General features: G+C 40.6%; 1 protein-coding gene across 2 annotated transcripts in view; it reads right to left on the reverse strand.

The window, feature by feature from the left end:
* The window catches only part of LOC147218869 (A-type potassium channel modulatory protein DPP6-like), a 77,823-nt gene that overhangs the window by 14,673 nt on the left and 40,093 nt on the right, over nt 1-23,057 (reverse strand). For both annotated transcript variants that reach the window (XM_086171907.1, XM_086171909.1), the window contains exons 2-8: nt 21,572-21,686; nt 18,798-18,896; nt 8,098-8,192; nt 7,913-7,987; nt 7,782-7,834; nt 7,311-7,392; nt 1,543-1,663 (exon numbers count right to left, since the gene is read on the reverse strand). In XM_086171907.1, coding sequence (XP_086028033.1) covers nt 1,543-1,663; nt 7,311-7,392; nt 7,782-7,834; nt 7,913-7,987; nt 8,098-8,192; nt 18,798-18,896; nt 21,572-21,686 — 640 coding nt within the window. The remainder of the gene's footprint in view (nt 1-1,542; nt 1,664-7,310; nt 7,393-7,781; nt 7,835-7,912; nt 7,988-8,097; nt 8,193-18,797; nt 18,897-21,571; nt 21,687-23,057) is intronic.

The raw sequence follows: 23,057 nt of genomic DNA on the forward strand, positions 1-23,057 counted from the left end.
GTGAAAAACATCAGCTCTCAAGATATTTAATTGCAGTAAACAGATCAAAATGATCGGGAATTAACATGTTACAAAATATTTGTTCATGCTTTGTCACATCTCATGACAGGCTCACAAAAAAAAATTAGAATGATGGCAACCTCAGTGAATTTTGGATTATAGCAGGTATTCCAATATTTTTTTATTATGTAATATATAGATGAGAAGATTTGTGAGTTGGTGAATTTAAAGCAACACCTAATTTGTTAAGTATCTGAATTATTGCAGTTGGAATTTTACTGATAGAATTAAGATGCACTGGTTTCAAGACGAATTTCTCTTTGGCATAGAAAATAGATGTTCAGCGTATATCCTGTAACTACAACACAGAAATGGGTCCATTAATTGAAATTACAACTGAACTGGATAAAAAACTGTGAAGCCTAAAAGGTAATTTATCTCGTGTAAAAAAATAAATAAAAAAGAAAAGGCATTTTGAAATTGATTTTATATTAAAATTCCAATTTTTTACAAAACTTTGGCGTATGGGTTACAAAGGATTAAATAAAGCAAATAGAAATTAGAAACTTAAGCCTTGGTTCACCAAACAAGACTTGGAAATGTAAGTCAAAACACAGCATTGTTTCTATAAACACAAGGTTTTAAAGTGGATTGTAATTGGAACGGCTGTTGCACATACGCAGTGAAAAGGATGTCTCTCATATTATATTACAAGTATGACAGTTCAGAACATCTGCCGAGACTGCGGAGCCGCGAGCATAAATTAATTAAAATTGCCAGAACACAAAGACAGGCTCCAGGAGGTTTAGACAGGGAGGGGTACGGAAATATATCCAGCTGTGTTTTTTCAAATGGATTTTGGAAAAGAAAAAGCACACACACACACACACACACACACACACAAAAAAACACACACACACACACACTTCGGAACACTTCTTTTTGCGTCTGTTTTTGTCAGTTGTAGGCTCGCCTCAGTTGTATAGAGGTTTAAGGTATATAATATCTATTTTCCTCTATTTAGGAAGAAAGAAATAACCAGGCAGGAGGTCTCGAGGAAGATCCAAAGAGAAGATTTATGGATGTAGTGAGAGAAGATATGAAGGTAGTTGGTGTGAGAGAGGAAGATACAGAGAATAGGGTTAGATGGAGAAGGTTGATTCGCTGTGGAAACCCCTGAAGGGAAAAGCTGAAAGGAGAAAAAGAAGAAGACGAAGAAGAAGAAGGAGAAGGAAGAAAAAATTACCAACTTTAGTACACACGGGAGCTACATTTTGTCATCAGGAACTCCAAAATAAATAATCCAGCACTCCAAAATAAATAATTTTAAGGAGTTGCTTTTGTCAATCGGAAATGAGGCTGCATTTTACAACAATATTACAGCTATGGGTATAAATTGGCTGTTAGTATTGGGTTCATCAAAACTGGGAGGGAAATCCAGACATCTGAGTGTGATTTCTTTTTTTTTTTTTCCAGATTCTGTATCTGATTCCCCTCTGATCACCTTTGACATGATCCGTCATGACCTCTAGAATGTCTTACCCTCATAGAGCCAGTCAGGAAGGCCATTGAAAACAACTCCCTCTTTGCCTGTGGAAACCAGACGGATGGAGCGGCTTTCAACTGTTGCTCTGTAGTAGATGTTGTTTTCAAATATGAAGATCTGGACAAAAGAAAAAAAAAAACAGTCTGTCATGAGCGTCAGTATTGCTGTCTTTTTTTCATCTCTCCAACTTGCATCCTTATCAAAATTCTTGCAATTCAAAGCCAGGGCTGCTTCAACATCTCATTATTTCTTATCTCTGGGTATAAATAACCATATGTCTGATACACAACACAAATAAATTACTGATAATAGCTAAACACTAAGTGTATCTCCGGAGAAGAAATCCAATACTTTATCATTCAAACGCTTATGAAAGGCTGGAAATATAATAAATCTGGGCGTCAAATATATAAATGTGAATTTTGAAGTTATTAAAAAAAGATTTCAATAAAAAAAGAAAATTTGCAAGACAAGCATACATGTCTGGACGCACACCTTTAAACTATGGATAACATTTCTGAAATGAGTCATTTATAGCATTAGCTTAGCTGTGAGCTAAATCATGTGCCTCTTATCTTAATCCTGACAGAGTCACAGATACTCACTGATGCCTCAGTAAATAATAAATTGAAGGGACATTTACTTAAATGCAGTCTTCAGGGAAGGGCAACTGCCGGCAGGTTAGACTACATTTCATCCCACAGCGATGGCGTTGTCTGGAGGAATTAAAACACTCTGCCAGCAGACGGTGTGTGACACTCATCTCAATACATGCTACTTTTCCACAAGTTTGAAAGTGATGAATTTTACAATGGATTGGTGTATGAAGCCTAATCCAGCGCGGGGTCCAGCCTATTCAGTTAAATACGAGGTGCTAACTGAGGTATTAGGGGAGGAGACGCACGTGAATCGGTCTGATCTGTTACTGCTATCGAGAAAATCATAGTTTTTTTTTATTGTAGGATCAAGCAGTGAAGAAAGCTGCAGGGATGAAGAAAGAAAAGGAAACAGGCTTAAGGATGTAAACTGCATGGAACACATAACAGCAAACCTACAACTTCAGACAGACCTATATCTTGACAAATGGGCACTCATCAAAAAGTATTTGGAGAGTTGAGGATATTATCTCTATTTGACTGAGCTAGATGTTTTTTTTTGTTTGCTTTTTTTTTTTTTTTTTTTTTTACTCTTTGTTGTATTTTAGTTTTTTTTTTCTTTCGCTTGCTAATGAGGAAATAAGTGAATTGCTAAATGAATGGTAGAAATAATTATACCTATAAAGGATATTGTATAATGTGTATCTTGTCATGAGGTTTTGTAAGAATGTTTGTGACTCTGTCAAGGAACTTGTTCTAATAAATGTTCAAAAAAAAAAAAAAAGAAAAGGAAACAGTTGGGGCATCACAGAATCTTCCACTCTCTTTTAAACAGCTGCTTAAAACTGTTCTCACCAATTGGAATCACACATAGGCCAAAGCTGCTTCAAAGCAGAACTACAAATGTAAAATGTTGACACATATTAGAAGCCATAGATAAGTGGTATTTTTTTGTACATCATTTGCATTCACTTGACTTCGGTTCACTCAGTCAAAGATTTTTTTTCGGTCTTCAAAAGGATTAGATGACGGATGATACTGGATGGTTAGAGCGCTGGGATTGGCTCCTTCAACATGAAGGAGAACACAGTAGCATCAGAGATTGCTGGGTCATAAAAACCCCGCCAACCTATATGTCAGTGTAACCTTTGTCACAGGTGTGTGTGTGTGTGTGTGTGTGTATATGTGTGTCACTGGTTACACTGTCATGGTAACTGGATGTGGTTTCACACAATTTGTGCCCCCTCGCTGTGCATGTGATGTGTCGTCCTTTGTATGTATGAAACACACAGAGAGAAAAGGATAGAGAGGGAGAGAGCTTAATCTTTAAAAGTTGACACTGGATGATAAATTGCTCCAGTGTGGATTCATTTAAAAGGAAATCACTACATTTTACAACCATGTAGGGAAAATCAAGCCAACACGCTGAACGCAAGCAGGTCAAACAGAGAAAAAGATAAGAGCTAATGATCTCATTTCTGAGATAATCTTGCTGCTCATTAAATCAAACACTGAATTATAGTAACGAGACTGCAAACAGGTTCATTATTACTTTATGCAAATATATGCTTTTCCTTTTACTGTCGAAGTCGAATTGCACGGTTCAAATGTTAATGTTTACTTTCAACGAGGTGTCTGTAATTTAAGCAAATGATATGAACTGTTACGCATTGTAAATATGCTTTGACAAACAACAAAATGCAAGCGAATTTTAACACCGGCAAACAAAGAGAGTACGGTCTTTTAGAGTAATCTAAAACGGTTCTATTCAATTTGTTTTTATTTAACAGATGTTTAAACGCCTCAACCAATTCACCCTATCAGTATGTAAAACAAAGTCAGTGTACATTTAAAAAGCTTGTGTGGATACAAAAATAGAGGATAGGGAAACTTTAAAATATGAGTTATTGTCATTTGTTATACATAAAGTAAGAAATGCACTTTTTTGTGTAAAGAATGAGACACTGGCATATTCCATTTTCTCTTGTTATGAATGAAGTGGAGTTTAGAACAAAATTGAATAACAGTTGCTTCTAGTCATAAAAGCTAACCAGTCAGAGCAGACGATTTGTCTGCAAAAAGAAAAGTTTTCTTTTTGTTTTTTTGAACTCAGGCAAGTTAAGGTAAGTCCCATTTCAGTATAGATCAAGTTTCAAAACAGAAGTCGAATTTGAAATGCAGCACAAAGAAAAGGAAACGGAAACAGAAAAAACAATCTAACAGTACAATATAAATCTAAAAAAATAAAATTCAAAACAAAAAGAGACAGAGGAGTCGATGTTCCCCTGGGGTTGTGTGTGTGTGTGTGTGTGTGTGTGTGTGTGTGTGTGTGCGTGTCAGCCAGATACTGAAGATCACATGACAATCCAACGAGCAAGGCATTCGAATATTCATCTACATGCATACCTTTTATAAAGTGGTTCTGCCAATCATATCCCATCTGAGGTGTAATATCATCTGAGCTGCTCTTTATGAGAAATGTCCCAAGATAACTTGGGCAAATGAAAAGAAAGAAATTGAATTTCGGTGATACACTGACATGAGAATGATGATGTGCTGCTTTTCTCCCTCTTGCCCCTCCAATCACTGGATGTACAGCAGAAACTCGGTCTTGCAACAAGGCAATGACCTTCAGCACAGAAGTATTTCTTCCGAGAATGGCTAAGCCACACTCCATTTAATATTTGGAAAAGCAGAGTCAAAGCACTGCTCTTAGGCTTGTCGTGATGCGGTGAAAGACCCCCGAAGCAAGCAGTTTGCACAGGAAAGAAGCCGAATTGACCTGGTCTAAGGAGAAATGAGCTAAAATCCCCAGCTAGTGGACATAATTTCCCACAGAAAATATATTTATAGGTTTAATGATTCTGTATTAAATATTCAATAGAATAAATCAAGTCTGTCAACTTCAACGGAATTCGATCTTGTTTGAGGTTCCCTCTTTTTTTTACAGAAAAAGAGAAACGATTTAAAGATTCAAATATTAGCACCTTTCGATGTATAAGAATCAATGCACCATTGTTTATGTTCAAGACAATTACCATTTGAATCATCATTTTTTTAGGTAAGGCTTCGAAAAGCACTTGGTGATTTTACAAAAACAGCTTGGATGGTGTTGTTAAGTCATGATCCTGAATGTGTTCTATATGTCAAAGACAGTCATGTTGGATTTTTCTCATGCAATCCAAAGTTCTAATACACGCCACTTTGCACCTCATGTAACCCAGTGTGGTGAAACTATACCAGGGGTGGGCAAACTTTTTGGCTCAGGGGCCGCATTGACTTTTAAAATTTGACAGACGGGCCGGATCAGCACAAGATACGATACTTGTAAAAAATAGAAAATTAATAATTAAAAAAACACATTCGTTAACAGTACATATCAAACTTTGACATTTGCTTTGAAAATAAAACCAGCTTGGTTATGAAGGCTCTGACGTTTGCTTGCATTTCATGCACAAACCAGTTTTTCCCTTTTAGCTTCATGTCCAGTTCATTCATGTGTGTCAGTTCGTCCACAGTAAAGGCTAAATCACAAAGCCAATATGTGTCATTCAGCGCAGGAAAATTCTCAAGTAGCTCCAAAAATGAAATAATCTCCTGTTTGAGCTCCCACATTCATTGACCCAATCATTCAATCATTCACATCAAGTACGAATTCTGTATCGATCTTTGGCGGGCCGGATTCAAAAGGCCAAAGGGCCGGATGTGGCCCGCGGGCCGTAGTTTGCCCACCCCTGAACTGTGCGTTTTAAGGGAGGCTTTTGCCTGTATTACTGACTCTTTCCCATCAGCCTCTCCTCAGATCAGCCAAACTCCATAGTATTTTCGTTGTTCTCAATCTTCTTTGTAAAGTCGGAGTCTGTCATGTGTCGTGCTCCTCCATTAAAATGGTTGCAGCTTTAGTTTAGCTCTAGATGTTTTACATGCTGTTAATATATCCTCATGTGAAGTAGTTATCTGTTGGATAATGTTGTCTTTCAGTTCAAGGTCTATTATTGTATCTGTTTTTCTTACATGACAAACAAATTATAGTAATGTAAAACGCAGGCTGCTTGAGGTCACTGACATTTATAGAAAACAGGAAATTGTTAGGACTTTAATTTACAAAAGCATTTAAAGCATTTAAAGCAAATGCCATGGTTTAATGATGAACTTTTTATGCTGCTTTATACAGATGATTTCAGGATTAGCGGTCATGAAAATTAACAAAATGCTGGTATTGTTTTAAGGAGACAACCGCCAATTAATTATGTTGACTGTTAAATTAATTAGTTTGCTGGAAAATCCTATAAATATGTGATGATCGGGACGACTGAGATTACACACAATCTTTTTCTTTCGAAGGTCGAGTCTGGGGCACTTAGTTTTTCGTGAAACTGTTCATGTAAGTCCTTTAAATGCATACATTCTTGTGTTTCTTTGTATGTCTGTGGTTGTCAGACTGGTTTTCATGCAATAGCCAAAGCCCATTGCCCCATCTTACGGCTGTAGACTGTGGGTGCATTTTGTTTTATTTTACAGTATTTTGCTAAATTTCTGTCTTTTGTTTTGTTGTGTTGCTTTCATTCTTGATTCATTCCAAATACATATTTTATTCCTGGCCACAGATTGTCAAACCACATGGGTTGTTTTCGCTATGGTATTATGCAATCTGCTAAGTAATGACCTATTAAAGATGTGGTTCAGAATACATTTGCAAAGCCACAAGAACTTTTAGAAGTCACTGCGTCTTCTGCGGCAACTAACTCATTTTATCTGGTCAAATCATGTGAACCCGTTTCTAGAAAGAAGCAGCACCTTCATCTGTGATGAGCAGTTAATGTCACAGTGTCACTCTGGCCAGTTAAATTTGCTTCATTTCCAATGCAATGTCGCTGTCCGTCCACAAGAGGATCTCACGTTCCGAAGCTAACCAGCCGCTTCCCTGGGTTGTGCGCTTATGCTATGTTACAGTGGGACCCTAAAAGAACTCTACATTAGTCATGTAGATACAGGATGTAACACTCTAAAAAGGAAGCCTTGTTAGTCTGGCTGTAGTTTGACTCCATATGGTTTCAACCCTGCCATTGTTATGATGATCCCAATCGTTCCGATTTGACGCTGACGTCATAGCAAAGACCTTGATCCATTAACCCCCCCACGCTACAACTTCGCTTCAATGTCCTTACCAGTTGTTGACCCTTAGGTCCCCATCCAGCAAACTGCAGGACAGCTTCATGCACCTCGGGGGGATTCAGTGGCCAAGTTTCCCTGTGGATACAACATACAAAAGAGCCTGCATCTGTGTATCAAGGTAGAAATGCCCAGTCATTCAAAGAAAGGGGTTATTTTGGGAGTGTTTAATCCTTTCTTGTAGCGCTCATCAATCATCCACATATGACTTTTAGCATGATCCTGACCTTGGCTCAGTATAAGTATTGAACAGCGCAGAAACAAGTAGAATTGGATGGATGAAATAACCAAATCAGGTCAGACTGACTGCAGCGCGTAAAAGGAGACACAATCGAAACACATTGTCACAGAGAGAGCAGATAAATTGAAATGGTACAAGAGAACATATTATATACTACAACCAACCAACTAAACAAACAAACAAGCAAAAAAAAACTACACGCCATAAAAGGAAAGATGGATCTTACTGTGTTACCAGGCTGTAGATGATGTACTTGGCCGCGTAGGAATGTTGATAGATCTGCAAAGAGATACGATCAAAGAAGAGCATCTTCTTGAAAAATGTAAAGCACAAGGGACCTTTCTGAGATTTTCTCACCTGCTTTATGTCAAAGGTAAACAGCACATGCTGCATGTCTGGGGACACTTGGTACTTTGCAGCTCTGGATCGATCCTGTAAGGGAACGAACAATGTACAGTGGGTTTAGCTGTAAAAAATTCAGTGCAAAGACCGCTTTTAACTTTTGAAGAAAATTGGAAAAACGAGATTAAAATGACACTCACAAACAACTGGTTTGGCACAATAACAGCTTTCTCCTTTGTGTTAACGTCGAGCCTGACAACGTCTCCGTCTCTTGTACGATACAGCAGTTCAATGTCTGTAAGCAAGGTCACAAAAATAAATTTGAGTGGGTGAACAGCACAGTAACATTTATCAAACAACAAACGTTTGAACTTTGGTATTCTAGAGACTCCTGTCATAAATGTGTAGTGTAAATGTTTAAGCCAAATATTGGAGTGTATGTTTTATATATAGGTGTATGTGTCATATGATGTGTTTATACACATAATGATAATGATGTTTATGGTTTATGGGTTAATGTCATTAATTTCCTACACAAATGCCTGCCTGTCAATATCATGCTCTTGATCTGATAGTTTTGTTCACTTTAGAAATGCAACGATGTGTCAAAAGATATCAGCCATGGACACATCCTTGCATCGCAGTTGATTTTAAATATTGATCACGAATGGTAACCTGTCAGAATGCAATGAATGAAACTGTCAGTCATTGGCAGGATTGGTTCTTCTACCCGATTCAATAGTTTCGATTTGATGAGTCCTATGTCAGTTCTCCTTTATTTCTCAGTGATCTAAATAAAGAGGGGGTGGGGTTTATGATTTGAAAGCTTACAGCGGCTGAGAAGAAAATTATCCTGGCTGTCAAATGCTGGGATTGAAGGCTGTTGCAATTGCAGGGCCATGATATTTTAACCAACCTTTCCAGAGACTCAACAAAACTCCCAACAAAACAGCCTGCAACATATTGTACATTTATCTATTGATTTGTAGTGTTTCTACTATGCTCAGTGTTGGTTGTGTGATATTTGCAGGTAGTAGTAGTAGTAATAATAATAATGATAATAATAATAATAACAGCAACATGTCTTTCTTCTTCTTCTTCTTATGGAGCAGGTGTGTGACAGAGAAGCAGAGACTGAAAGCGTCTTTTTGGTCTTTGTTCCGCATACGTATTTCATTTATTTGGCTTATTTTGTGTGCCCACGCACCTGCCCGGCAGTGCCAGCTAATTATTGTAAGTTAGGCGTCCTCCAACCCCCCCCGGCACGGAAAACGGATTATGCCCCTTGAAAGCACGATGTCCCTAGAGGGTATATTGTTTACAGTCAGCAAGCAGGTATTACATGAGAATCTTATGACCAGAATGAACCGAGCGGTGGTTGCCTTCCTGAAGTTGGAAGCGCTCGTCCACCAGCTGATTGTTAGCGGCGTGGTCATCTGCGATATCTCCGTGCAGGTGTCCCCCCTGTCCGCATCCTCAACGCGGGTCACCGTCTCCGGTGCGCCGCCATTCAACCCAAACAGACTGTTGGAAAGTGAACCAAAAAGGTTTGGAAAGTTCACCAGTGGCTTTAAGACTGTGAGCCTGGGGTGCAAAGACCCCAGGTGTTTTTGGAGGCGCCGTCACAAACCCTGGAGGTCTCATTCCGGGTGAAGTATGGTGATGCCTCATGTATGGTGAACGCAAGTTCAGGGCAGATGAAAAGTTTTGAATGTGGACATGTGGGCCACAAGTGAGTCGCTTGTCTGTGCAAGAAGCCGCAATCGGAGAGCGATTCGGTTAATGATGGCGAACTGATGGCGCCGCAGGTTTCTGCCGCGGCTGGGGGCGCTTCTCTCGCTGTGACGCCCGCTGGTGCCGCAGCTGAGCCCGCGGGGGCTGCAAATGGGCCGGGGCCCGGTGCAGTTGCATTCTACGTTGCCGCTGGCCAAGTGTGGCGACAGCCGGGACAGGTGAGCTCCACAGCTTTTTGAGTCACGCCCATAATGACACCATTGAGGATACAGGTGAGACAGGAAGCCAGCTGGGTGACGGCGAAGACATAGAATGTGAGTCGGAGTCAGACACTGTTTCAGTTAGCGGCAGCAATAAGGCACAGAAAGATATTTACTTCTCGGAGGATACCCTCTATAAAAAAGGTCGATGTCTCGGATTACATTAGTGACACTGATAAGTTTATTAAGTCAGACAGCGCCATCGACAAAACGCAAGATCTGCACCCTTTGGATGAGAGGGAACGGTGCCGCCTGCAGAAACAGGTCGCATTACTGAGGAAGGTGAAAGGCAAAACTACAAGGAAAAGAAAGTAGAAGACCATGTATCCTGACTGCATTCATTCTATGGCTCAGTCCTCCAAGCTTGGCAGGTTCTAGCATTTAGGAAGGTAGAGAATGGACCCCCCGGGCTGGTGGCTGCCACCAGGTCCCAGTCCTTGCATTCCACAGGTCTCAGCCTCAGCAGGACGGGTCTTAAAAAGCTCGGTCACCTCTTGCAGCTAACTCCCTCTTCCCGGATTGCACTGAGGGATTCTATATGCACCACCTCTGTTAGGTTGATCACCAGGGTCTCTAAGGAAATGTGTGATGCTCTCCCTCCCTACCTGGAGGGGTTTGTATTGGATCGCTCCCACCACAAAAACATCAACAAGAACATCAACTACAGGTTCCACTCGCTGACCATCCTGCCACGGGTTGGGGAGTGGAAGGACAAAGACGGCCTGCTACTGAACTTCGAAACCCCAAACTTGAAAGCGTTTCAAGCTACAAAAAAGACCACTTTGCAACTTGTATCAAGGTTCTAAACTTACACCCACTATCACAAGTGAAAGAATCAAAGTGGCAACATTTCTTTGGACCGGACACCTCTCCGGAGAGGTGCTGGCGAGCCTTGTACAAGCCACCACTGGAAAAGTGGGCAGGTGACCTCTAGTGGAGGATTGTCTAGGGCGCCATGGTCACGAACATGTGCGGAGCACGTTTTGAGCCAGGGGTGACAAGAGACTGTTTGTTTTGTTCATGTCTTGAAACATCGCCTCATTTGTTTATTAAAATTCCCCAGGTTGCTGCCGCTGATTAGTTTCTTAAATGGTTTATTTATTGTTTGAGGGTTACCTATACCTTCCATTTATTTGATTCTGGTCCAACGAATTCAAAGAACAACAAGAGGGTATCAGTTATGCAAAACCTTTTGTCGCACTCTCCCAAATTAGACATTTGGTTACGTGTCTATGTGCAGCTCTGTTCACCTCAGTCCTTCACCAGTGAGCCTGCTTTAACGGGAGAATGGATTTCAGCTGGGATGCAGTGCACACCTGTGGCTTATCGGGTCTCGTCCGGCTGAACTTAAAAAGAGCCTGTTCACCAGCCCTTCAGTAGTGAATTACACCAGATACTGCCGCATGGACCAATTGTGCTGATGCTAGTCAGCGCTACAGTCCTGGTTACTGCAAGCTCCTTGCTCCAGAAATCATGAGAAAATTCTCTGGCCATTCTTACTCTGCAGACAATCTTAGGAGAGTCCTATCTGAACAGAGTTCTCTAATCCGCTCTCATGATGCTGCTCTTTGGTCTCTGAGCAACAGGAGACCACTAACCAGTGTTTGGATCAGCTCACTCAGTTGCTATGGTGTCTGCAATCCAATCCATTGCCTCCTCTTACAGAGGTCCCAGCTGTTCCCCCAGGCCCTCCAGCTCCTAAGATGTTAGCTCACCCACTCTTGAGAAATTCTCAGCAGAGGTTGGCCATTGTGGGGCTTTTCTCTTACAGTGCACTCTGGCTGTCAATTGGTCACCCCATTGCTTCCCCCATGATGATGCCATGATTTAATTTGTTTTTGGACTCTTCTCCGGCAAGGCCCTATTCTAGGGTCCTTCAACCTTTGGTTGCACCTTTTGAGGAATTCTAACAGATCTTCAGTGAGGATTCTGATCATTACCCTGTCAAATCTTGGGACAATTAAACAAACATTGGTCAGAACTGTTTCTGAATTTGCCATTGAATTTAGAACATTTGCTGCATCTAGGTGGAATGCTCCCATGCTTAAGAGCTTCTTTTTTTCATGCCCTCAATGTCTCTTTGATGGATGAATTGGCTCCCTTGGATGGACCTGAAACCCTGGCTGATATATTTGACTGCATTGATAATCTTCTTGAGGGTGAGAAGCAGATGACAGGTCACGCACAGGACTAGCCACTCACTGTGCTTTCCCCTGTCCAAGAGACAGGTCCTCCACTCTGGCTCCAGAACCAATGCAAGTGAGACTGGCCTGTTACTGAGGGAGCGGCAGCAGTGAATACGTTCCAACAGATGCCTCTACTGTGGATCCTCTAGTCATTTTGAAGCCTCCTGTTCTGTTGGCCAAGGAGGGAGGTCTTGCCAGAAGATGCAGTAAGGCTGGTAGATATCTCAGAACAGGTACCTCAACTCATGCTCCCAGCTACGCTTGTATTTAACTGTGACACTCTGACTCTAATTGCAAACAGAATCTGATTGCTCACTCTCTGGTCTTGCATTCCAACATTAAAACCATACTTCTGTCCACTCATTGTCATGACCTGAATAGTTGAGCCCTGCCCCGCATCACCCACATGACCAAGCCCTTACAGCTAATTTCTGGAAACCGCTGAACAAGTGTCTTCTCCCACACCACACTCATCTATCGTTCTGGCGTTAGACTGGCTCAAACGCCACAATTGACTCTAATGGGTCAGGACCCAGGATAGTCCTGGTCCCCTGTCTTTTCTTGCTGCCTACAGAGTGCCATCCCTCAGTCTGTCTCCTGCTACCCCCAAGGGTACTGACCCAGTTAATTTGTCCCTCATCCCTGACTAATACAAGAGTTCAGCAAGGTCATTAGTAAATACAGGGGTCCTCTCTCTATCACCCAATGTCCTGCTGACTGCGCAATCAATCTTCTCCCTGGGGCTCCATTACCCTGGAGTCAGCTCTGTTTTCTGTCTTGGCGGGTATCACTCACTTTCATCTCCCCTGGCTTTTTCCTCAGCAAGGACGGCTCACTCTGATCTTGTGTTGATTACTGAAGACTGAACCAAATTGCTGTCAAGAATACACATCCTACAGCGCCCTCCTTCAAACCTGCTCAAAGAGAAGCCATTTTCTCAAAACTCTGCCTCTTATGCCTTCAAGAACCCCATTTGACACGGAGCACCTCGTCATGCCCTTCGCCTTTGCAACACCCCAGCTGTGTATAAAGTCCTGTTAAATGTACTTGTGACTTTATATTTTCATATTTGTCTACCTGCATGACCTTATTTACTCAGACCCTAGCTGACCACCGGAAACATGTCCTACAGCGACTCTTAGAAAATCGTCTCTACGTCAACTGAGAAATGTGAATTCCACGAGCCATCTGTGTCCTTTCTTGGTTACATCTAGAGGATAGACAAATTTGCATGGATCCTCAGAAAATGTAAGCTGTCTGGGATTGGCCCGTCCCACAGACTGCGAGGGCTGTGGTCTGGCAGACTCTTCTTGAATGCTTCTGTTCTTTCATTTTGATCAGTCTCTCAAATCAGACGATTGCTCATTCCATCCATCTTGCTTCTCCAGGCCACCAGGTGTCTGTGAGCGGCTCTGTTGCGCCTCAGTTCTTCATCAGTGAGCCTGATTGAGCAGGAGAATGGATTTCAGCTGGGGTGCAGAGCACATCTGTGGCTCACCAAGCTTAAAAGGAGTCTGGTGCCAGACTATTGAACTAAAGCAGCTACCTCCACATCAACTCGCTGTCTGTAATCCTCTCCTCATGGATGTTCAGCTCCTTGTTTAAAGGTTTATCTTGGTTTTCCCCTTGCTGCAGAAGCCACCCAGACCCTGCAGAGCCCTCCATTCATCCCTTTGTAAATAAACCCTTCTAATGCCTACACTCCTGAGTGTCTCTGCATTTGGGTCAGGCACATTGTCCAAAAACCATGACGGGGTGACCCAGAAACAGAAGGTCTGTGGTCAAGGGAACAAGTTTTTGAAACGGTCCAAATCTTTGTACAGCAACGAATGAACTTAAACTGATACAGGAACATGATAAAATTCCTCAAGCAGAACCCAACGAAGCGTTTGAGAAAAGGGCCAATAATGAGTTTTGGGGTGCTGTGTGGTGAATATAAAGTGGGGAGAACAAGTATTAGTTTTTTTTTATTTTGCTTTTCTCACTTGCAAAGCATGTAGGGGTCTAATTTTTTATCATAGGTACTCTTCAACTTAGTGAATCCAAAACATTTCTAGAAAACATGATTTTCAAGTCATTTGCATTTTATTGCATTAGTATTTGATCACCATTCAGTCAGAATTGTGGCTCTTACAAACCTATTAGTTCAAGAAGCCCTCCTGTTCTCCACTCATTACCTGTATAAAAGGCACCTGTCCACACATTCAAACTCCAACCTCTTCACAATGGCCTAGACCAGGGAGCTGTGTAAGGACATCAGGGATAATATTTTAGACCTGCACAAGGCTGGGATGGGCTACAGAACAATAGGTAAGCAGCTTGGTGAGAACGCAGCAACTGTTGGCACAATTATTAGAAAATGGAATTCAAGATGATGGTCAATCTACCTCAGCCTGAGGCTTCATACAAGATCTCACCTCACGGGGCATCAATGATCATGAGGAAGGGGAGGGATCAGCCCAGAACTACACGGTTGGACCTGGTCAATGACCTGAAGAGAGCTTGGACCACAGTCTCAAAGCAAACCATTACTAACCCACTATGCAGTCATAGATTAAAATCCTGCAGTGCATGCAAGGTCCCCCCTGCTCAAGCCAGCACATGTCCAGGCCCGTCTGAAGTTTGCAAACGACCATCAAGATGATCCAGAGGAGGAATGGTAGGTCATGTGGTCTGATGAGACAAAAATAGCTTTTTGGACTAAACTCAACTTGCTGAGTTTGGAGGATGAAGGATGAGTACAACCCCTAGAACATCCCAACTCTGACACATGGAGGTGGTAACACTTTGGGGATGCTTTTCTGCAAAGGTGACAGGATGACTGGACTGTATTGAGGGGAGGATGAATGGGGCCATTTATCGCAAGAACTTTGCCGACAATCTCCTTCCCTCAGTAAGAGCCTTGTCGATGGGTCGTGGCTGGGTCTTCCAGACCGAAACACACAGCCAGGGCAACTAAGGAGTGGCTCTGTAAGAAGCATTTCAAGGTTCTGGAGCGGCCTAGGCAGTCTCCAGACCTGAACCCAATAGAAAATCTTTGGCGGGAGCTGATAGTCCATATTGCCCAGTGACTCCCCAGAATCCTGTAGGATCTGGAAAAGATCTGTATGGAGGCGTTGGCCAAAATCCCTGGTGCAGCGTTTGGAAACCTGGTCAATAACTACAGGGAATGTGTGATCTCTGTATGCCAACAAAGGTTTCTGTACCAAATATGAAGTTCTGATGTATCAAATACTTATGTCGTGGACAAAAAAGCAAATTAAGTACTTAAAAATCATGCTTTACAAGTGGGGAAAACTGAAAAATCAGCAGTGTATCAAATACTTTTTTTTTTTCTCCACTTAATAACCAGATGACTGCAGAGGAGTCTCTTGGCCAGATTTTCTTCAGAAAGGAGAGGATTAGAAGGAAATACTCGGATACCTAAACAGAATCCTTTCAGTAGCTGAAGCATCAGTAGGCACGGAAGTTGTTGTTTGTTGTGGAGAACCTGTTGCACAACCTCTGAGTGGATCACATCAAGTGTCAGCGTCACCTTGATTAATTTTGTTTGTTTGAAGCACAGAGTGAAGAGGTACAGGATCTTCTACCCTGTATATGACGGTTATAGTAGAAACGCTACAGCTGTTGTATTCTGTCCCCCCAAACCCCTACTTTTTCATTAATTCGAGTATGACTTTCAACAATTAGTTTGATGTGAAACTATTAAAGCTGTTTCTATCCCTAAATAAAAAAAAAAACAATCTGAAAACATTGTATTGTCAGAGCCAATCCCATCCCCCACAGCAAACTTCTCTTGGCTGAACACTAAATCCTAAATCAACTGCTAGTTTGTTTAGTGAAATGCCCAAATCAAATGGAACAAAAACTTAAATGAGTAACTGCTGCAGTTACTGCAGGTCTTGTTGAATAAATGATGTTCTGTTACTTATTTTTTTTCTCAGATTTTGGCAATTAGACCAAAATTGCTTGCAGAGCATTGGTAGACCTTTAGTTAATATTCATTTTGCAAGTACTTCCCTCATACCGTGCACACCTGCCTACACACATCTAATGGTGAATCCAGATGTTATGAAACCACTCGGATAAACATTTTCCTCCTATTTTCCTGCCGACAGTGAATTCCGTCATCAGATATTTCTCAATCAGCTGAACACCCATATACAATGTCCATGTTGAATTGAGATAAAGAATAAATGAATGAGTTGTTTTTGTGCAATTTTGAACTGCAATTTTGTCTGATCAATTTCTATCACAGTATTTGAGAGGGAAAAATGAGATTGTGGCTCTTTAGCTATTTCTCTTTGTTCTCTTGTCAATGCTTATTGCCAAATGCTTAGAGACAAGTTTGCTGCTTATCCTTTATTAACTGACATTATGATGGGTAGTATTGCTTTCGATTGTGTCAGCAAAACACCGCAACACATACTGGCGACTGAACAAGATCAGGCTGAAGGTTGAACGCTTTGTCTTTGGATCCAAGGGTGAGTGAGAAACTCTGAGGTGAGTCCACAGACTAATGAAGCAAGTGGTGATCAAAGTGCAATAGGGATCAAGTACATTTATCCCTGAATGAAGCGCACAAAATATTGATGAGGGCTATCGAGGTGTGAGCTTGTCCCACTGGGATCCTTATCAGAAGGTCATTAAAACCAAATGGGGGTTGATTGCATGAACTTACAGACAAAACACTGTGTCACACATCTGATTGCCAGTGTTTCATCAGTTGCTGAGAACATTTTCATCACTGCGGTGAATCAAGGACGAAGGAAACACAGGAACTCAAATGATTACATATTAATGGGTATGTCATGTCAGTAATCAAGGTGTATGACTGTGTGTAGAGCCAAAGGGCTGGCGAGAGGCAGGTGATTTGACTTTGGACACGTGCATGGGATGATGTTACAGTTTGTACTAAAAGGGTAGCTTTGTGTTACATCTTGGACGTGTAGGGCACCACTTGTGCTCATGCTTTAGCTTGATATTTTGCTGCAGATTTAAGTTACATTGACTTTATGTGTATCATTGAAATTAAATGAAGCTAAAATTTCACAAAAAAGTATAATTACTGTTATTTTATCAACATTTATAGAAACGCATTTTTCTCTATAAAAAAATGTTGGGAAACATCGTCAACACGAAGAAATCACTCTTCAAGAGGCAGACGCTTTTGATAAAAAACTTTTTTTTTTTTTTTATCACAGATAACTTTTAACAGGAAGTGTTACAAAGCCAAATTTTTTACACTTGAAATTCAAGCGATGCTATAATTTCTTTGACAGGATGTTGCATGTCAGTTCCATTATCAAGCAGTCGAAAACTCAAGTTTGCTGTTTCCTCCTTTGTTGCTTGCTGATATGCTATTTAAAATCTCACTATTCCCCCTCCTACTCAATTAGAGTGTTCACACTATATTATACATATATGATGTAAATGATAAAGATTTGATAACGATGTAAAGAACAAATACTAAATTCTTGCCAAAATTTTTTTGTGGCAACTGGACTTGAGATTTCTTCCCTGGAGGAAGGGAACTGAAGAAGCCTCTAAGATGTGAAGCAAAGTTTCTTCCAGGTATAAATTTCAAATCCATTTGTCATGAAAAAATTTCGACAAAGATGACTGAAAACCTCCATAGACCAACCAATAATAAAATCTTGTTGATTAAATCTTCACAGCATTTAATTAGCTGTAGTTGTTGAAAAAATTGCATCATGTTGTTACTCTGTCCATCAATCCAGCATAAAATAGTTCTTCCCGACTTTCTTGAGTGTGTTGAGGTTGTTTTTTTTTTTTTTAATGTAGTGGCTGGAAAACATTTCAAGGACTTTTCACACTGAACACCAGAGGGCACTCAGTTTGCCGCTCTAACATTCATGAGCTCAGCTGGCAGCATCCTACTCAGTACCTTGTCAAGGTTACAGAGGCCACAGCAAGCCAGTTCTATAGTGCATTAACCAATTTACACATGCTGCCGTACTGCAATACATTAAACTAAAGAGGCCGGGCAGCTGGTGCTTGCTGGACATTTCTCAGTTACAGTAGTTTGTGTGTAACTAAACGGTGAGGCATCGCATTTGTGTACTTCCCTGTGACTAGAATGATAACGGTGAACATAAATCATTACCATTTGCTGTTTGTGTGATGAAAGTTGAGCTAAAAGTAAATGATGACCATTCATATTTAATGCCATTTGGATACGTCACTTCTGTGAGGTAAAGACACTCATTATGTTTCGCTGGTCATTACAGGCTGTACTACATTTCTTTTAGTTTACCTATAATGTTAGAACTATTCAGGAGTTGTGTTAGAATGCATCTCTTATCTCTCAAAATAAATTTCTTTTCACGTCTGTGAGGGTTTCTCAGTTATCCGGGTCATGGTCAAATCTTATGGCTACAACTGGAGTTTGTCTTTACCAATGTAAGATAGGACATCACTCAATATTTACTGGTAATTCATTTCTCAGTAAATTCATTGGTAATTCATTGATTACACTGACTGCATGCTTTTGACAGAACTAATCATTATAACATTCAGTCGTTAAGTTCTTTTTGCCTGCTGCTTGTGCATGCTCGATTGAGATATTGAAAATCTAAGTGTGAACATCGGATGCTAAAAGGGGTCCTATGGAAAGCAGTGGGCCTTGCCATTGGTTGTCTTGACTGGCTTTGACATGAGAGGCGGGCGTTATATATCAAAATCAGACAGTTCACTTACCGCTGAGCCATATGGCATTTGGGTCGTGGATATGAAGGTTCGGACCAAAGACATCATCAATAGTCACTTTTTTCTTAAGAGCGAGACTGTCGTCCTCACCTGTCAAGAAAAATAAACAAATCAAATATGGTGGAGACCGAATGACGCGTGTTTGGATGATGTAGCCAAATGCATCTTAACAAAATTTCAAGCCGCTCTTTGAAATAGAGAGAATTCACTCGTTTCGGAGAAAGAAAGTCAGGGAAATCTTTGACTTTTTCATTGCATGTTTCGCAGGGGGCAGCAGTCTCATAGCAGGGAGTGCCATTATAATATGTTCCGCTTCCATCTCTGTAAATTGCACCACAACATCTATTCGCCCCTATAGAACGGAACAATCTGGAACAAGGAATAAATAAGAACACGGCCTCTGGTATTGCTCTATTGATCTGGGAGCATGACTTCATTCCTGCTTACTCTGTTTCTCGGCATCTCCAAACAATCAAAATGAAATCTGAAACTGACAGATGAAAATATAGAACATGAATGAGTTTGTGCGGATGTTCAAAAAGCAACACAAGTGTGATAGCTTTTCTACTGTTTTCACGGTACCTATTCTTGGAAAAACAACTGTATCCTCGGTTGCCAGTTGTCATGATGGCTGACAAGCCTGCCTTACAGTAAAAAAATCAGTAAGTTGGCAGATTCCTTGGCAGCCTTCACACTTTGATGGAACATACAGATCTAGCTGTGTTTTAATACCATGTAAGGATTTTCCATGAGATCACTGTCTTGAAAAATAAATAAAGAAAAATCACTGCAGAAGCTGCACATGGGGGCGGGGAAGCTAATTTTCAACGCAGGGTAAATGGTATCTCTGGGGCTGTACCAATCTGATGAAAGGTTGGAGCTATCACTGCATAATCATCTCCATTAAACAGGTCTGAATAACATCACATACTTAAGAGCCCATCACCTTATGAGTGGATGACCCCACCTCTTTGTGAAATCAAAGCACCATCACCGGCAGCGGAAAAATGTCATTTTGAAAACCTTGCTCCCTTTGAAAAGCGTTTATCAGTTTTGAATAACAGCAAGAGAAAAATCTGCACGGTTTTACTTGTAGACCATAGTTCTTCAATGTTACTGGCTGGGAATAATCAGATAAGTACAGGTTAGGAACAAGCAACGCGAATGTATCCTTGTGCGATTCTTGAAAAATATCCAACTCATTACTAACTAATTTGAATGCTAACTATCTAGTTTCCTAATGAGTGATGTGGGTCATAGTAAAAAGGAAATTAATAACAGAATAGCATTCAATATTCACTTTGATAAGACGTGAGAAGGAAATCTAAAGAGGTCTCTTATGAAAATTCTCAAGAAACCTATGGGTATGACTACATTGTCCTAATATCTGCTACTTAAGGAAGAGCAGTTAGATTTTACTGGATAGTAATAAAGGGAGGAAATGCTGTACTTTTGACTAAAGGTGGTTTTATCTGGGTTCAACAGAGGTGTAAACCACTTTGTCGCACTTCCGTGACTTTCTGTGCAGTAGATAAGGTTTTACATGCTTTACATATAACTATGTTTTGATACATTTTTGAGTTTGCAGACGAGGACCCATTTGAGCTGCAGAGTACTGAATTAATATGTTTTTAGGAAACTTAAGATATTTGAGCTTTGAGCAGACAACAGTTTATTACAGTAACCACAAATCGAAGAATGCATGAGATTAAATGACTTTTCAAAGTTTGTTTTTCAGAGGATTATGAATGTGTATTTCATTTTACTGTATGTCTGTTAAGGTTCTCAGATATCCAGTCATTGTCAATCGTTATTTTTATTGTCAGAGCTTATCATGACAAGTGGACTGTTTTTCTTCTTGAGGATGGTTAACTTCCTTTCTGAGTCTCTTGAACAGGACAGGATAGAAGTCTAATAAACATATTTATTGGGGAAAATAGCAAAATGTTCCCTCCAGCTGCTGAAAGTCATTTCAGACCAGTAATATAGAGTGTCATCATTTCGAGAACTAAAAATGAACTCTTCAAGAACATAGACATGACAAGAGTAAATTTCATTTGCATGCATGTATAGATTTAGACAGATGGAGAACATTTATTCTATTTCATATTTATGTAAGAAAAACCAAAGTAAAAAAAAGTTACATTCACTTTTTTTAAACTTATTTTTTTGATTTTCAGTTAAATTCAGTGAAATCATTGCTGATGTCACAGTCACCTCTATTGGATTCCCCTGCAGAAATCTGGCATGTTCCCTTCAGGCTTTTTGTTTAAGACATTTACAAATATTAAAGGAATGGACTAGTTCTACAGAAATGGTATTTCCATACCCAAGAACCACAAAGGGGTAGAGCAGTCTTATTCTGATGATTGGTCCAACACAGGAGATGTAAGGATGATTTTCAGTGTGCATCAATGTAAAATCTCTGTTTTACTCTCATGAACATGGAGCTGTTATTGAAATTTTACAGTTGACATTTTTATCCATTTTAATCTAAGAAAAAGACTGTAAAAAATGTGCTTTAAATAGATTTTACATGTGTGTGTGTGTGTGTGTGTGTGTGTGTGTGTGCGCGCGCGCGCATACGGTGGATTAGTCCTCGCTCAATAAAAATTGGTCATTTCTCAAGTATACATATTGCATGGCTTGACTGTGTTTCAGGTTCAATTTATGCATCTTAAGGCGATTAACTAAGATGATGAGGAAATTAGTGACATTTAATAAGTGTGTGTGTGTGTGTGTGTTTGTGAGTTTGTGGTACATACGAGGGGTTAGCAGGATGACGGAAGTGACGATAAGGGAACAGATGAAAAGGATGACAAGCAGGGCGATGGCTATTCCCTTCCAGTTCCTCTGAGGCGGCGCACTTCCCACCAGGTCCTAATGAATGACATCAAATTGAGAACATTATACTTGTGCATACAGACACACATACATACAGACCATAATAAATATGTCCAAGTATTTAGATAAAAAAAATAATTATATCAATCTTGTATCCAACTGTGCTGCAGAGAATACTCTCACTGGATGCTCAATGGATGCTCTCACTGTTTCTCTCTCTGAACACCCACACACACACACACACACACACACACACATACATATATATATATATATAGCTCCATCCATCCATCTTTTACTGCTTATGCTGCACTCAGGGTCATGGGGGATGCTGGAGCCTATCCCAGCTGTCATCAGGCGAGACGCGCAGAACACCATGGACTGTTCGCCAAACAATCGCAGGGCCACATATATAGACAAACAACCATTCACTCACACACTCATTCGGGGCAATTTCCCAATTTGTTCCAATTTAACGCTAATTGCTGCATGTTTTTGTACCGTAGGAGGAAACCGGAGAACCCAAGCAAACAAGGGGAGAACATGCAAACTCCACACAGAAAGGTCCCCCTGTCAGAATCTAACCAGGGTGCCGTGAGGCTGAAGTGCTTACAACTGTGCCGTATATATAGATATAGATATATCGGCTGGAGGACAGTGCAGACAGATGCCAGCAACTAAGCCACTTGTGTGCAGTATCACCACATAATCCAGCTGCTCCCTGCAGCACACATACGAGAAGTCCCTGCAGCTTTTCCTGATAGCTGGACTGGAATGCTCCGGCTTCAGTGCAGACACAAGAGGCAGTATAATGAGCTGCTCTCCTCTCACAGCCCAGCAGATGGTAGATGGCTAATCACTTCTTTTTTCAAATACATCCTCTACAAAAATCCACAGGACATACAAAACATTTTGACTGAAGCACTCAGCATTCAGATGGCCTCTGAGAATTGCCCATCACTCCAACAAACATTTCTACACAGAAGGACTTATTTTTGTGTCATTTAAATGGTGGCCTACCAAAACAGTCGCACAGCACTCCCATGACACTGCGGTCACGATAATTTTAGCTTAAAATGGTTTTCACACCCTTTATTTCAGTTTTTTTTTTGAGAAGCCAACAAGAATAGGGCATGGGGTGTTCAAATCAATGTTTGTAGATTTCCTCCATTCCAGCATTTTTCAACCACTGGGTCTTGCAGTTTAATATTTGTGTTCGCAAATTCTTTGATCGGAGTAATATGATATTAAAACACGAGTCTACAAACAGCGCGTGTAATGTCTTAAACATCTTAAAGAAGCAGGAAAGAGTGCTGTTGAATCTTGAAGCATTTTGTGATCACAATGGATTCAATTTCATCCATATACAGCCATTTTGTGTCAATCAATATAACTCTTGAAATTAAA

This window comes from Fistularia commersonii, chromosome 25 (genome assembly GCF_037954325.1).
Source record: "Fistularia commersonii isolate RoL2024-O1a breed Wild chromosome 25, RoL_Fcom_v1.0, whole genome shotgun sequence".
Classification (NCBI taxonomy): Eukaryota; Metazoa; Chordata; class Actinopteri; order Syngnathiformes; family Fistulariidae; genus Fistularia; species Fistularia commersonii.